This window comes from Lethenteron reissneri, chromosome 13 (genome assembly GCF_015708825.2).
Source record: "Lethenteron reissneri isolate LAM-NWPU_2019-01 chromosome 13, ASM1570882v1, whole genome shotgun sequence".
NCBI classification, from domain to species: Eukaryota; Metazoa; Chordata; class Hyperoartia; order Petromyzontiformes; family Petromyzontidae; genus Lethenteron; species Lethenteron reissneri.
The window spans coordinates 4,773,146-4,789,935 of NC_083791.1; the positions used below are offsets into that span (position 1 = coordinate 4,773,146).

The following is a 16,790-nucleotide window of genomic DNA, read 5'->3' on the forward strand; positions in this document are numbered from 1 at the left end:
CAATGGATAGACAATGGACAATAATCATCGTGACATTGAGAAATGTCTACTCAAGGCAAGTTAGCCAATGTCACCAGTCGTCACTCTACTCTTACAACTCTGCCCCGTCTACACATTCTAAACCCTTTTGTTAAAACAACCTAGAAATATAAAAACAACACGCACCGCAAGTGTACATTTTGTCCGATTAATATTTAATCTGCGTCAAGCCGACTTCAGTTTCGCTGTGTGCAGAGGTATGTGCCACGGGGTGGTTCAACTTAACACGTCGCTTTGCGGCCAAAGGTTCATTCGTCCCCGTTGCTTAAGTGTGGTGGTACAGCTGGGGTGCAGGGTACAAAGGTGATAGCGCAGGACCGCTGAGTCGTAAAGGAAACTTTTTTTTTTAGTTACTCTCCCCAGGGTCGTCTCGCAAGACACAATTGCTCCTCGCTATTGATCGAGGAGGAATAAAATTTGAGTGGAGGAGAGAGAGAGAGGGGGAGACGGTCAAGACACCCTAGGAGTACACCGGTAATATTCTCCCGCGGTCTCGGTCGAAGTCGCGACGTTGGTGCTGCTCGCAGAAAGTGTCCCCTCCTCTCTGTCTCGCTCGTGTGCGGTGGCGGCGGCGGCCTCGTCACGGAGAGAACGAGTCCTCGTTGTTTTCCGTGCGGACTTTTTGGGTTTTTATCGCTCGGCGCGCAGTTTTATTTTGTTCGGCGCGTCGGCCACGTTCGCCTGATGTTTGTTTCGCGGAGGAACTCGCGGCGTCGCGACTCGACCCGGGGAGTGGACTTCTAGAGGCTCGGTGCTCATGATTACGAGTTCAGCGATGCACAAATAATGAGTTGCGCTGAAGTGCATCGCCCAGCCACGCCTGGCTCGGTGGTAGAGCGAGCGGCTCGCGGTGGGAAGGTTGCGAGCTCAACTCCTGGTTGCTGGGGCAGTCAACGGTGGTTTTCCTATGGACAGCCTCAGCCCTGCCTTAGGAATGAGGAATTTCCTCAATTGGCTCAAGGCTGTAAATAGGAGATCGAGCACTGCGTCTTTGCTCATTTGAACAGAACATCACCTTCAATTTGACTTTTGCTGATCAAATTAAAGCTGTTTCTTAAATACTTGATGAACTGTAGACTTAGAAAAAAGCAATTATTAAATCACACGAACGTGCAAAATGACGCGTAAAAAAACCAAAATTGCTAAATGCGTGGGTGCTTTGCATCTGCTTCCGTGTATTTTTTTAATTCACTCGCCTATTCAAATTATCAAGCAATACCCTGCAATAAGGGGAATTGTATGTTTATTTAGCCGCACGGCGGTGGCTATGCACGCAGCCGATAATCCAGCGCGACGGAGGCGAGGGCTGGTGGATCGCACAAATGTTGAGTACCTCCCTTCCCGTGGACGTTGAGGGCTGTTCTCACCCTGGCCCGCCAGGAGAAAGCAATGATCTGGACTCCAGCTGTTCTCTCCGTATGGGATCGTGTTTGCCCCCCCCCCCCCCCTTCGCACGCGTGGGGTTTTCTCTGGGTGCTCCGATTTCCTCCCACGTTGTAAACACTCGTTAATTGGCCGACAACACCTTTATATGTAGAGGACCGCAGAGCTTGGGCAGTTGTTGCTGCAGCCGGGCTCGCCACGTGGCCGCCTTCGCCTGCTTGACTGTCGGTTCCTCCTCGCACCACGGAGTCATTCTCTCTGTGAGAGTGAGCGAATGACGGGCACATGACAAGTTGAAAACATAAAATTATTTAAATAAACTAGCGACCCGCACGTCCTTTGGACTGTGACCGTCCGTCCATCCTGTCCTAGCCAGCAAAATGTGTAATCTTAAATGGAGCCCCGTCTCTCTCCACCTTTTTCTTGTCTTCTCTGTGCCGTATATCACCGTTTTGTTGATCTCAATTTCTCACTTTGCCTCTGTCAATGTCAGGTTTCTCTATCCTCTGTCCCTTCTTCTAACGCTCCCTCCCTCAATGCATCTCCTCCCGTATTAGATCACGTGATTGTGAGAAGTGGCAGTGGCATGGGGGGGGGGATACCTTTAGTTCTGAAGTAGATTGATCGTGGCTGACTGATGACGATGATGACGACAGTAAAACTGCAGCATGCTTAGTTGAATAAACGTGTAAACAAATGGGGGCATTTATATAGATCCATCGGCTCCGGTTTCACAGGTGTCTCCAGTGTCATCCAGGTCGATATTATCAGGCGCGTTCTCATGGTCGGAGTCTACCATTTCAATGACCATTACATGCAATCGTGCGTGGCAATGGGTGTGGGCAACAGATATATAGCAGTGGGTGTTCCCGTATTTTGAACTGCAGAGCAACGGGTACCTGTGAAGGTGCATGTGTTTATATACAATATACAGTAACCGTAAACAGGCAAGTGCTCATCTTCTTGGTTCTTTCGGTAAAGTCACGTAGAAGGGAAAAAATAAAATAATAAAAATAAAACATAATAAAATGCAATTCTCACGACGTTTCGGCCACAACACAAGCAGCCGTCCTCAGGTGAAGAACAGGGCTGTCGGAAAGACAGCGTCCGAAATGCTTGCGTTGTGGCCGAAACGTCGTGAGAATTGCATTTTATTATGTTCTATTTTTATTATTGTATTACTTCCCTTCTACATGACTTTACCGAAAGAACCAAGAAGATGAATCCCTGCAGTCACGAAAGCTTTAAATCAGACAAGTGCTGTTAGCGAGGACTTACGAAGGCCGGCAACAGCACGCGAGGATGGGGTGACCAACACCACACCTGCCCGCCTTTGTCTCCCTAGTGCTGATGTGTATACACCACAGCAGGTGTAGCGATTTAAGGCTAGAGGTGGCCACAAGGCCGGTTCAAATATTCGCCACTGTCATTGGCCGTGAACGGAAACTGAACTCCGGTCACGAGGTCCGCAGAGCTGTTGGGAGTGATGGCAGCTGCAGCACATTGCAGGATGGAGGGACCGTGTAAAACTAACATGAGAGAAAAATAACAAAATATTTAATAATTATAACAACAGCATATATTTGTAAGGTGCATTTAATCCGTAGATCCCATGGTAAAACCCCTACTGCAAACCGGATAAACAATAATCAGTTCTTAAATACAAATCAAGAACAGTGTCAAAGAAATCCCGTCCCAGACGTCCGTGTCAATAAAGCGTGCACACAGCCTCCGACATCATGGGGCTCGGGCAATAGCGCGCACGGCAAATTGTGGCAGAGGTGATCCCAACGCTCAACCCGGGGCTGCGTGTGTCTGTGTGTCGCCGCAGGCATCGCAAGCGCCGCTGGGGCAGGAGAATGGAATCCGACTCGGAGGGCAAGTCCTCGTACGGGGTGAAGTCAAAGATGGACGAGAACAGCACCCTGGTCCAACGCCGCTTCCGTAGGGTTGTGACCAAGGACGGCCGGAAGCAATGTCAAGATCGGGAACGTGGAGGACAGGAGCTCCCTCTACATGCGCGACATCTGGACCACGTTTCTGGACATGAAGTGGCGCTACAAGCTGGCGCTGTTCAGCATCACCTTCGTCGGCACCTGGTTCGTCTTCGGGATCTTCTGGTACCTGCTGGCGCTGTCGCACGGCGACCTGGCGGAGTTCAACCCCCCGAGCAACCACACCAAGTGCGTGATGAACGTGGACACGCTCACCGGCGCGTTCCTCTTTTCGCTCGAGTCGCAGACGACCATCGGCTACGGCTTCCGCTGCATCACCGAGGAGTGCCCCCTCGCCATCATGCTGCTCATCGTGCAGCTCGTGCTCACCACCGTCATGGAGGTGTTCATCACGGGCACGTTCCTCGCCAAGATCGCGCGGCCAAAGAAGCGCGCCGAGACCATCAAGTTCAGCCAGCACGCCGCGATATGCAGGCACGACGGCAAGCTGTGCCTCATGGTGCGCGTGGCCAACATGCGCAAGAGCATGCTGCTGGGTTGCCAGGTGACGGGCAAGCTGCTGCAGACGTACGTGACCAAGGAGAAGGAGACGGTCCGGCTCAGCCAGACCAACGTCGACTTCCAGGTGGACACGTCCACCGACACGCCCTTCCTCATCCTGCCCCTCACCTTCTACCACGTCATCGACGAACGCAGCCCCCTCTTCGGCCTCACGGCCTCGGGCCTACGCAGCAAGGAGTTTGAGATCGTCGTCTTCCTCAACGCCACCGTGGAGTCAACGAGCGCCAGCTGCCAGGTGCGCACCTCGTACCTGCCCGACGAGATTCTCTTCGGGTACGAGTTCGCCCCCGTGGTGTCCCTGTCGCCCAGCGGGAAGTACGTGGCGGACTTCACGCTCTTCGACAAAGTGACGCGCACCTCGGGCAACCTCGAGGCCTTCAAGCCGCCGCCCAAGCTCCCCAAAGCGGAGAAGGAGGAGGAGGAGGAGCAGCACCTGCCCACGTTCGAAGAGGTGACCGCCTCGTCCTGTTACTCGGGCAGCGAGGACCTATCCGAAGAGAACCGCATTAACATGCGCATCAGCAACGTGTGATTGCCTGCCGCCGTCGGCCGTCACCGATTCATTTTGACGACGTGGACTCCCGCTTGCACTTGCGCCGGAATAATGGGCTCATGTTACAAAACTACGAATGATTGTCCGGCTCTGAGATTTCCGTCAACTGCCAGAATGCGTGTTTTTTTTTTTTTTTAACGCTTCTACCGAATGGTAAGAACAAAAATGTTTTTAATGGTAACATTAACCCTTGCACATTTTAGTCCAAATGACGCTTGGCCTTGCTGTTTGGCTGTATGAATGACGTAGGAGGTATCAGCCCTGTTTGTGTGATGCGAATTCGTGCCCTATGCATATGTGCACCGTGAACAAAATCTGTAATTGCACACGAGGGATACATTGATGTTTTACAGCCGTCTAATTACACTGTTAAAATGTAAACAAATTAATTTACACCTCCTTGGGAAGCCACTCCCCCATGCCACTTGGGTTGCGGTGGTTGTTTGGCCATATTTTACCACTCTGGTAACAGGGACTGGTGAGCGAAGGGAGGGGGAGGGTTGGCCTAGGACGAGTTTAGATATCACTGCGCCACTGACGTTAGCCGTGGGCAGAAATCAAAATCAGGTCAGCAGATCCGTAGAGCAGTGTGCAAACCACTACACTACCACCACTACTACTGCCACCAAACCATACATCAAATTGTTATACAAATGTACACAAGTGCGACTGATAAAATCAAATGGATAGTAATCACATCATATCAAGAGCTTTGGCATGTATTAATTTAAGTGTGTAATCTCTGATCTCGGTGATTTAAATGAGACGTTAAATTGTATCACTAAGATGCCCACAATGGTTATGAATGGGGAGTGTTCTGATCATGGTACAGGTATCCCTCGATTTAAAAACGTTGTGTTTGCGAAATTTCGCGGTAACGCAATCGACAAATTATGGAAATTTTCGATGAACGAAATCGAATTTCCGCGTTCACGAAATGTCACTGCGTGCCACGCACGCCGTGAGATCATGAAACGAGAAGCCACCCAGAGGAGGCCGCTGCATCATCATCCCACACGCAGTGCAGCAGGAAACTCCTCCATCACAATCACCACCCTGGCAGTCATTCCAACATGCAGATGTTTTGGTGCGTGCACTGAAAAGGTCAATTATTTCTTTTTTTAGTTTTTAATTAATTATTATGCAATCGTTGTAATATTTATGTTCCGTATTATTATTATTTTTATTATTTTTGTATTGTTAAAAGTGATGAAGGTGTATATTGTTAGGTTAAGAGTTGGAGTAACTTTTCCGAAACACACCCGCTCTCAATTTCTCTATATTAAATTAATGGGGGAAAAGCCGATTCCGGTTTTCACGAAATTTCGTCTTTCGCGCGGTCTTTTTTCTTCCCAAGACCGGCATCCCCTTTTGGTAAATCGAGGGATACCTGCACGAATTATGCATCATACAGTGTACACACTCGTCGTGTTCACCACAGGCAAGGGACACGTTTTACGAAGTGTGAGACACCCTCAGCGGGAGGAAAAGGGGCTGCCAATGGCTGTCATCTGTGGCCCACTAGTGGCTAAGGGAAGTTGCTGCAAGCAAAATTGTCCTTTGCTTTTCTTTGGCTCCACTTAGAGAGAGCCCCCGTGAGTCAATGAAGTGATTTGGGTCGGTTCCGCAGGTAGTGGGAGCAGCTCTACCAGTGTCGTGCCTCGAGCAGACACCCGCGTCTAATTTCTGTCGATGTCAGAGTCGGACTTGCTGTTTATTTTCACGTGTCGCCCAGGTGACTCGCGATCACATTCGTTTTTAATTTCCTCGAACGATGTTCTCTCTATCAAACGTGCTACGCTTTTAAACAAAATTAGTTTTTAGCAACCTTTTAAATTATAATTGTTTTTTTAAACTATCAATAAACGCTACAACGGTAGGTGTTTGTAATGTGGAGATTCAAAGTTTGACGTAAATCCTTGTTAGCATTTTGCGCCCTCGATGGTACCATGGGCTAGGCCAGGAGTTCAAGGACAATGTAAGAGAGTGCCATTGTGTGAGGCTGACCGCTTGCCAGTATCCGTAGGGCAATTGGCCTCTCTAAACCAATGAGTCACATCTGCGGTTATAAATACGGTGCGGTGAACACGCCTGCATTGCTCAATGCTGGACCTCTACACGCCTCTGCTCACCTGTCCCTGTGTAGGATGATTGGTGATGTGCCTTCTTCACGCGAGTGTCCACTTGCAGGTGCTGAAACAGCACGCGGTGCCTGGTAGCGATGAACTTCGTAGAGGCGACGCGAAATATACTTCTCAATTCTGGTTAAATTTCGATTTAAAGCTTTCGTGACTGCAAGGATTCATCTGGTTAAATTGTTATTTGTTTTATTGTCGGGAGTTTTTCCCACCCCCCCCCCCTCCGAACTGATGACACAAGCACAAATCTGTGGTTAATCACTCAATGATTCGATGACTAATCAGCGATGTTTCGTGATTAGTTGAGAGAAGGGGTCAATCATTGATTCGGTGTTTTGCTGTTTTCTTGCGTGTGTTTTGTTACGGGCAGAGTGTCAGGGACGTGACTATCTCTCTCAGAGTTGGCAAATCGCGCCATTCCAACACCCCCCCCCCCCCCCTATCACAGCTGAGTCATGTCTTTACAACGTAACACAATCGAATCTCAACCGCAGTGATGTGTTTGTAGACCGTAATGCCGCAACTACGTCCGTGATTTTAACTTTGCGTTCAAAATCTGCGTTGAGATCAAAACCACAGGAATCCGTGACGATCTCCTTTAACATTTCCACGACTGAAAATCGTTACAGCAAAGTGTTTTTTTTTATTTCGTCTAAATTGTGGCTTTAAATAATGTTGGCCACTTTGCAGCGGATGTGAAGTCGAACTTGTACAGAGCCACGGTGCGATGTGAGCTGCAAAGAGCTTTGGCACAGTGTTAGGCGCATAGCACCTATGTGCGCAGAGTGGTGGTGCCATGGGCTCTCATGTGTGTGCACGTGTGGATATACCGGGGAACGGTAGTGTAGTGGTTAGCAACGCTATGCCATGCCGGCGACTAGAGTTTGATTCCCGCTCACGGCCAACACCAGTGATGATTATCTGAACCGGTCCTGGGGCCTCAAATGAGTAGCTGGTGCGGTGTGTAAACATCGCCACTGGGGAGACAAAGGCGGCCGGGCGTGGTGCTGGCCACCCACCCCGTCGTGTGCCGTGCCGGCCTTCACAGGTACTGGCTAACAGCACTTGCCCCAACAGTCTGTTAAGGCTATTCGGGGGAACTTTGTCTCCATACCCAGTGCTTAATTTCAGCCGGAACAACTCTAGAACCGCGTCTATGTCATCATTTTTTGGACACGGCACATCCATCTCGCCTTATTTTGTTCTTATGATGCAGTTTATTATCGTGTTCATAGAATTGCAGGAATATATATTGCTGTAACGATAATATAGGATTCTTATAAATATACGTACTTTGCACTCTCGTGGTAGTGCCTTATCACACCGATAACCCCTACTCCAAGCCAAGCCTGGCAGTGCTGTGCAAAATATCGAGTGAGAAATTGAGCCCTGGGTGTATGGGACTGCTCGATACAATAGGTTTGTACATGTGTGTGTGTGTGTGATGTGTAGTAGCGTACATTTTATACACGCCAATATACGGAGTGCGTTAGTGCCATCGGATGTGTGGTGCCAAGTGTATGAAGGCATTAGGGTTTGTATCCATCACCCTACGCAATTTATGGATGTTAATGTGTAATGCATTGACCGTTGGGACTGCAGGCGATGCTGAGTCTGTGCTTGGTGCTTGAACAGACACGACTGCAAGTCGCCGAGAATGAGAGCAAGTGTTGAGCAAGTGGTATTGCTTCAGGATTTCTAAATAATTACTGTCGTGCTTGATATGAAGGAGGTATATGGGAAAAGCAGCAGGTTTGGGAGGCTGTTACATTGGATGAACATTCAATAGGCCATGAGCACAGACCAGATATTATTTTACTTTTCAGTACCACCTCAGATGGTACAACTTTTCGCGTTTCTGATTTATTTGCGGTCAAAAACTTGGGTTGCCACATGTCCAGGTAGAACCTGAACAGGTGGCACTTCAAGTGACAAATGGCAAGATCCGTATTGGTTGGCTTTGACCTGGAGAGTCTTGAGATCGGGTGCCGGTTTTGTGTTGTGGTCAACTTCATTACAGGACACTGTAGAGTTTTGATAAGATCTAGTTGCTGAGTGACAAAATATGTTTCCATTTGTTTTACTACAGTTTGGAAAAGGTGGTAACCTTAAAAGGTGGTAACCTTATCCACAAACAGTGAATTACATGGCAATTGTTATAAATTAAGTGGCTTATTAGATGTATTTATTCGTATTAGCCACATAGATAAAAAAAATTGCGACGAAAGATTTGCTACCTTGGTACCAATTCCTGCTCTGGTTCATAGACTATAATTCGCTAAATGAAAACCAGTGTAAAAAATGGCTTGCTTATAACAAAAAACATCTCGGTAATTTCCCACTATAATTCGCTATAAATGAAAACCAGTGTAAAAAATGGCTTGCTTATAACAAAAAACATCTCGGTAATTTCCCACTATAATTCGCTATAAATGAAAACCAGTGTAAAAAATGGCTTGCTTATAACAAAAAACATCTCGGTTTTTTTCCCACTATAATTCGCTAAATGAAAACCAGTGCTAAAAAATGGCTTGCTTATGACAAAAAACATCACAGTAATTTCCCACTATAATTCGCTAAATGAAAACCAGTGCTAAAAAATGGCTTGCTTATGACAAAAACCATCACGGTAATTTCCCATGGTGCATTCAGGGAGCATCGATTGTGCACTCGAGGCGCGCACCGTGTTACGCGAGCGGTCAAAGACGGTGGTTGTGGTTGCTCCGAATAACATGGCAACGGAGACTTGGGAAGGGTCGACTTTACCTTTCATCTCCCCCCCCCCCCCGAAATAAATTGGCCAATTAAAAAAAAGCACAACCCTTTTAAAATAAGAAGGCTTCTCCTTAGAAAACAAATAAAACATATTTTAATTATTATTATTAATAAATGGCCATATTGCATTGTTGCAACATTGCTGTATAATTGAAGTAATAAGGAACGTATGGTATTTTAATATTGCTGGGTGCTTGCTTATGCATATATTTAATATTTTATTTGGATTTGATAAACGTGCACAATTTATCCAAATCTCGGATTAAATTGGGGCTTACTAATGCACATTTTCAAAGGGAAGTGAATATTAAATTAGCTAGAAATTTATTGTGCAAATGTGCACACTGTCAAGACTTGGAAAGCCTAAAAACTGGGAATGAATGAACGTTAATACTTAGAGCACAAGTATCAGCACAAGTATCGTCTTCACGTTTGGAGTGTTTTAATTAAAATCAATTAATTATCTTGACTCTTACAGACTGCATCATCCTTTGTGATCGAAACACTGAGGATGGACTATTTCTAGACTGTGTTTACCTGCCCATCGTTTGACTGTAACCATTGCAACCCAAACCTTTAATTATAATTCGGGCATCATTGAATTGTTGAGAGGCCCTCAAAATGACTCTTACTAGACTCCATCGTTCCTAATGTTGACCATAGCTCTCAACCTAGCGTCGTACGGAAAAACAACGTCTCTAACTCACGCTTGAACTGCCAAGGTAAAACTCCTTTTGGGAACCATTAGTCTATTTGTGATTTTAATATAGGTCTATATATTTGTTATAACTTTTTTTTTATAATTCATAGTACTCCTACACAGCCAAATTAATTCCAAAGTGGGACATCTATACGATGACACACAATTAAAAAATCTTCATAACAGGGCTACAAACAAACGAACATATCTTCCTAATATATCAAGTAAACATTTTAATTATAATTTAATATATTAGCTCTAACTTGATATTGAACAACTTGCAATGTGTATTTTAGAATTGTTATTTACTTATTTTTACCCAGGTGCCTTGATGTCAGAAGGAAATATTACACGCTTTGAACGCCGAAGTCACTGTACGTTGTTGTTGTTGTTGTTTAAGGGTGCCTGTGTTTGGGTAAATCTTGAATGTAACTGTCGTTGGTAAAAAAAAAAGAAAAATTCGTACGATGTGTCGTCGAAATCCACGAACCTTTTTGTAAAAAAAAATATCTAATTCGTTTTGGTTTGTTATCGATAAGCGCCGGAATACTGTACGCAAAGGGGAATGAAGAAACGTTTAGGAATGAATATTACTGGGTTTGGTGCTGCCTTTTTCTCAAAGTCCACTACGTCACTTCAAATAAATGCCTACAGTTCGCGAAACCACACACACACGCGCGCGCACGCACCTATACCAACCAGATCCACTTCTGCCCTCTTTGTATGGCTACGAGAATTGACAATTGCATGTCAAAGGGTAATTTGACAGCCACTTAAGCGCGCCGTGTTTCTGCGTGTTCCCCATTTCTTCTCTCAAGCTTTAGCGACGCGCTCCTGTGAGCATCTTCCGCTCGGAACACAAGCGGCTGCAGACGCACATGAGCTGGGATTAACGGCATCACATCTACCATAATAGCAATCAAATGATCGTTATTATGAAGGAGTATTTCTCCCCAAGATGGAGTTACGCACCACTGTTCTCTCTGAGTGAGGGGCTAAAGTTCAGACTGACTCCTGAGTGTGACCCCTTCCCCCACTCCAAACCAGTGTGTCTGCTCCAGCGGTCCAACTTTCTTGTTGTTATTGTTGTTATAGCTGCCACCAACTCACCCAGCCCCCCGAGGGTTTCGATGTGCTTATATCAACCGAGACAGGGTGGTGGCCACTGGCACGCTTTTTAACCGGGTCCTCCACTCCTGAGTGATCGGTTGAACGCAACTCCGTCGCATGGAACTCAATCGCTCATGCGCAGACAGCTCTGCGACCGGTTGCGAGCAGTTGTGACAACCGGTTGCGAGCAGTTGCGCGATCGGTAGCTCACATTAGAGACAGGGGGGACCGTGCCTTCTATGATTTGGCTGTTGCTGTGCTGAATACACAGTTTCATTTCCTTGCGATAATACTAATAAGTCCGATTCGTAGCGTCGTGCCGAATTCGTGCGGCGAGGCAAAAAACGTCGTGGTTACCCGCCCTGATGTGCACGAAGCAGTTGCAACGGAGATTTATGTTGTGAAATGTCAGGAGAGATTTGGGTTCCAACTGGTCGCTCGGGTGTGGTCCCGACATTATGGTTTTCAGAACCCACCAACAACACCCACTGACACGTGGCTCCAAGACACCACTAACATGTTGCTGTTCTAGAAAGTGTACTGCACGTTGATATATATTTTTTAAATAAGTCATCCCATGGTCAGCAGTAGTTACGGTTTGGTAGTGGTTGTCTCGGTTGTAAGGATGCAATTTCCACATGTTTATGGCCAGGACTACTTTGTCTGTAAGACAACCTTGCATAGTATTCTTACCCAGCAGTACATGTTTCACTACGTGGTGTTTACTTTATTAACCGCTGAAGTTTGGTGATGAGTCAACCCTTATTGGAATTTGAACTCCAAAACATATGAGCATATTGCTCAAATATTTGCCGACGACTGCCAGACTTAAGGCCCACTTGCAGGCCAGGTGCTAAGTGTAAGTTGCCTTGTGCCATACAGAGGCGTCTGACATGGGTGGGGGGAGGGGGGGTAACCTTCAAAATGTTTGAGATTAGATGCGAGTCGCTTAGTGCTCTGAAATGCCTCGGCATAAAGGGCACCCTCATCAAAGTCAAATCTTGTTAAGGACTTTGACATTGCAGCCATAGTCACCCCACTGCCGAATGAAGGCCTCAAGCCACCGCCATGGCCACCGCCACCTCTGTGCTGAGATAATCCCCCGCGCACACCTTCACGCAAACCACATTTAATCGCCCCCATATCCTCAATGGATGTCCTGTCGGACGCGTCCCGTGTCTAATGCCGCCACTCTGCACAGAGTCAAATTAGTGGAGTTCCTTTTACATAATTCTCCTCGATATCACTCCAGTGCCTACCGCAGTCAAGCGAGCCGTTTTTCCAAATCACACAACTAAGACCGTCCTTTGCTAGAGCCCAATTCTTCTCGCACTACAGTGATCACCTTGACCCAAAATGCCTTTGGGACAATTGCATCGTCCTGCAGTGAGCGGTTATCCTTGTTTGATGTATCGGCCACACATTTTTATGGAACCTGGAACGCTGTGTTCATGCAGTGGGTCCGTTACAACGGAATCTTGACCATTGCGGCCCTTGCAGATACATTTTGAATGTTAAACACGATCTGCTGTCTATATTTCTAGTCCTTACACAGTTTCCATCAACTACATTGTCTAGCCTACAGGTTATTGCAGCAGCTATATTTTAACGCTGCAATGTGACATTTAAGGAGTAAATTCTGCTCCCTCTTGTGGAGGGCCTTTCTACCAGCCGTGGTTCGAGTGGGTGCTGCAGTGGCGAGATGGTAACTACCTCGCCTGGTATACAGGAGGTTGTCGGTTCGATCCTGACCCTGACGACGCCTGTGGAGTTTGCATGTTCTGCTCGTGGTCGCGTCGATTTTTCCATGTGATAAGCCACTTCGTTGAGCTATCATTTGTGGCCAGGTCACTTTTGAAAAATAGCAATATAGCTCGGCGGGCTTTACCTGGTAAAAAAACGAAATCGTTTAGTTGAGAGTGAGCAATTGCAGGGCTGCGTCTACTCTGCGGCGTCATTCAGGTTTGACTTCTGCGTTCCACATTTAATCTATGAATCTGTAGGATAGCAATTTATTTTTTAACGTCCATCAACAATCGTAAAAAATTTGAACAAAAATGCTCTTTCTGTCGCCACGTGAACTTTCGTACAACAACCAAGCTCGCGGGATTGTCCGTCTGTTTTGGCGTGTCACGTGATGTCGATATGGGGCTTCTGATCGGCTGCAGCTGGAGCGGTGCCTCGATCCACAAACCCAAAATGTGCACGTATGCTTGCGACACGGAACCAGAATGTATTTATCCTGGAGAAATCCCATGAGCTATGAAGTTATTTTTCACAGATGTCCAGTAAAGGGGGTGGGGGGGTCAGAAAGTTACAACAAACATGCATTGCATCGCGCCCGCAATTTAATCCGTACCTGCCACATACGTTCGCACGGCACCGGCAGCCATCGAGAGGTGACGCACTTGACGATGGTAGATGAGAGGATCAATGCATGGCAACCTCGAATCGTGACAATTCAATGAATTATCAAGGGGTGTGGGTGAAGAACAGTTATATGGGTAATTGCCTCCCCTCACCTGTACAAGGCTCCAAGTTTTACATACAGGGAGGCAGAGGGAAATAGAGGGGGGGGGGACATAGAGGAATAGTAAGCTGAGCCGTGATATGTTGTTATTCAAACACAATGCTTCTAAGAGAGTATTCCTCGCTACACCCCATGCCGGCATCTCGCGTCTGTCTGTCTCTTATTTCAGCATCGCGTGTGTGAAGCAAACGTAAGAGGTTCGATTGCGAAGTGATTTGGCCATTCAATCGCCTTGTCTGAGAGTCGGTGAATTACAGATACAACCAACCCACCCACCCTAACACATTTGTATTGGGGGGGCAGCGTGAAATGTTGGGGTCCGTGGTTCAGTGTCCCTGACCGCAGTCGGCACACAGGAGAGGCAGCAGCAGCAGCGTAACGAGCAGTGCTGGCCAAAGCTCCGAGTTGGGGCCCCTTGACAACCCCCATTAGACATGTTAAATGTTCGAGACCGCGAGCGTGATGATGTGATTGTGCGAGAGGAACCGCGCTATATAATCGCGACCATTCGAGACAAATTAAATAGATGGGGACCCTGCCTGACTAATGTCCGTGCTCCCAGAGCTGATAGTGTAGTTGACTCCGCCACTGAGAGGGAGTCTCTGGGATTCTCCACTTTGCCCATCAGGTGTCCGCATCCTCCGCGGTTTGTGCGGGATCCGGTGAAGGCGCTCGACTTTGTTTCCGTGGCGATGGAAGCCGAGCAGCGTGGTGGTTGGCTCGCTGATGAGCTGAGCTGTGTGTGTGTGCGCGTTGTTGAACTTCTGTCGCACCGTACGTAGGCAAAGGTGCTGATGGGAGGGGGGCGGGAGAAGGACAACAAACTAAACGCAAAAGCAGTTCTAAAGAAATCCGGGTTTTTTTTTCAATCTAGATGTTTTCAAAGTGCGGTGGATTCCTCTTGTCGGAAGGAAAAGAGCGTTCCAGACGGCCGCAAAAGCGCGCGATGCGTTGACCGCCGTCTTTGTTCGGCGGGGTTGCGGACGCAGGGCAGTTGCGATGTTTGGGGCTCGCCCACCAGGTGTGTTCGTTGGACACTTTGCCAAGAATCACCGCGAACCTGGTCCGTGCCGCTTCGATGCTGACACTCGCGCCACGACGCAGTCGCCCGGGTCTTCTCGACGTTTGCACGCTTCGCATAAAAAAGGCCCCACGTCGCTGGAGGGAGATTGGCAGTGGCATTTACGAAGGCCACTGCCATGTGCCCTGCCCAAATTTCTACGCCGAATAAGTGCTGCTAGGAGGGACTGGCTGACAGGAGGGCTGATGGATAGGCAGCCGTGCAAAATGGCACTATACCTCCGGTATGAGCTCACGAGGCGACGATTGGTTAAGGTCATTGGGGCTTTGTTGCCAGTAGCAATGCAACCTACGTTCCACTAACTGTGATGGACTAGAGTATTTGCATGGGACGTTGGGAGTCAAATGTGAGAATTAAGAGATTGTGTGACTACTGACGTGCAAGCCCATCATGTAAGAATGTGCTGTTGGGACGTGTTTCTACCTTGCTGCTAGTAGGGTAAGGTGCACAAACATAAACGACTTGAGAATGTCTGCAGAAAATAAATTGACAGAATTTGGGTAACGCTAAGCTAAGAAGAGGCTATACTGTACTGAAAAAGTGTTATCGTTCATTAAGGGGGGTTCTTGTTAAAATCAAAGCCACGTTGATTGCAAACACTGAATTCGCTTACTTTGGTTTGCACTGATGAATGTAACATTTGAAGTGGGGGGCTGTCGCTTGATTTGGTGCAACAGACACGCGTTATTAACTTTAACAGGTACTGAAAAATCCGCATTTCTGTGAACCACAGTCAAAACTTTAATCTCCCTCCCCTAAAACATCCAGGTAGATTATGTTACAAAATCAAGTTGAAGCTCTCTATAAGATTTCTAGTCAACTTTCCTATCGGGCTGTGTAATAAGGTGACAATAACAGTAATATAAAACGTGAGTAGGTGTGAAGCAAACTGCTGCTTGTGTGACTCGTCATGGAGATTGAATGCCGTCCAGCAGTGGATAGATGATGGTAGATTATGATTGCTGCTGCTGCTGATGATGAAGCCATCTTTTAAAAGTCAATAATTGCTGAGCACTGTAATCTCTTAAACCATCACAAAAGTATTTGTCATCGTTTAAGATCCGTCCCAGACAAACGTCATGTTTTTACATATACTGTGCGTACGTTGGATATAATAACCTGTACACTGTATACAAAATCCAAGCCCTGATATTTTTTTTACTGAAATGTAAAATTAGCTTTACTAATGTTATTTTAAAGTTTCCGTAATTGATAAAAAAAAAACTGAACGTGGTCAGTGTTTTTTTTTTAAATAATTGTATAATTATAATAATGTGTTCACGAAATTGTAAATCTTTTAACATTTTATTTTCCGAATGGTAAACAAATAGGTTGTTAACTTGTGTTGCACAGACGTATTGATATAGTAGGCATACAATTGCACTTTAGATATACAAAGCGAGATCGTTGTGTTTATTTGAATTGTGATTTTACTCAAGACTATTGCAATAATGTTAATAAAACTCTATTTACTCTTACTCTGATTTGTCGTGTTTGTTATTGATACACAAAGAAAGTCTTTGAGTCAACCTTAACATTGCTGCACAAAGACGAGTCACAACCGCGGTTTCACATTTTAAAAAATTAACCCGTAAAAAAAAGTGTTTCACTATAAATCCTTTATATGCGTGGCATCGGTTTTATTTTATTATTCATTTCTGTTTTTCTTGAGTAAGAGTTTCATTTTTATCACATTGGTATTTTAAATTAAATATGAAAAAAAAAATTCCTAAAAAGTGGAAAATTTTGGAAAAAAAATTTTCACGAAAATAAATTGTCACGCACAACGAGTCTGTGTGCAAAATGTCAGCTCGATTGGATCACGGGAAGTGGGTTAATAAACGACCGAAAGATTTGCATGGTCGTAAGCGCACAAGCAAGCAAGTGAACTTAATATAAAGGATTTAAAAAGCACGTGGGCAAACACTGCACCGGTGGTGGAAATTCCATATTTCTGTGGCAGGG

The 16,790-nt window shown here is 46.3% G+C and overlaps 1 protein-coding gene across 1 annotated transcript in view; it reads left to right on the top strand.

Moving 5' to 3' along the window:
- LOC133342020 (ATP-sensitive inward rectifier potassium channel 10-like) overlaps positions 1 to 16,303 on the top strand; it is a 50,435-nt gene extending 34,132 nt beyond the window's left edge. Inside the window, 2 exon segments of the mRNA XM_061550887.1 lie at positions 3,254 to 3,392; positions 3,394 to 16,303. Coding sequence (XP_061406871.1) covers positions 3,282 to 3,392; positions 3,394 to 4,470 — 1,188 coding nt within the window. The 5' untranslated portion in view covers positions 3,254 to 3,281 and the 3' untranslated portion in view covers positions 4,471 to 16,303.
- Positions 16,304 to 16,790: the final 487 nt, after the last annotated feature.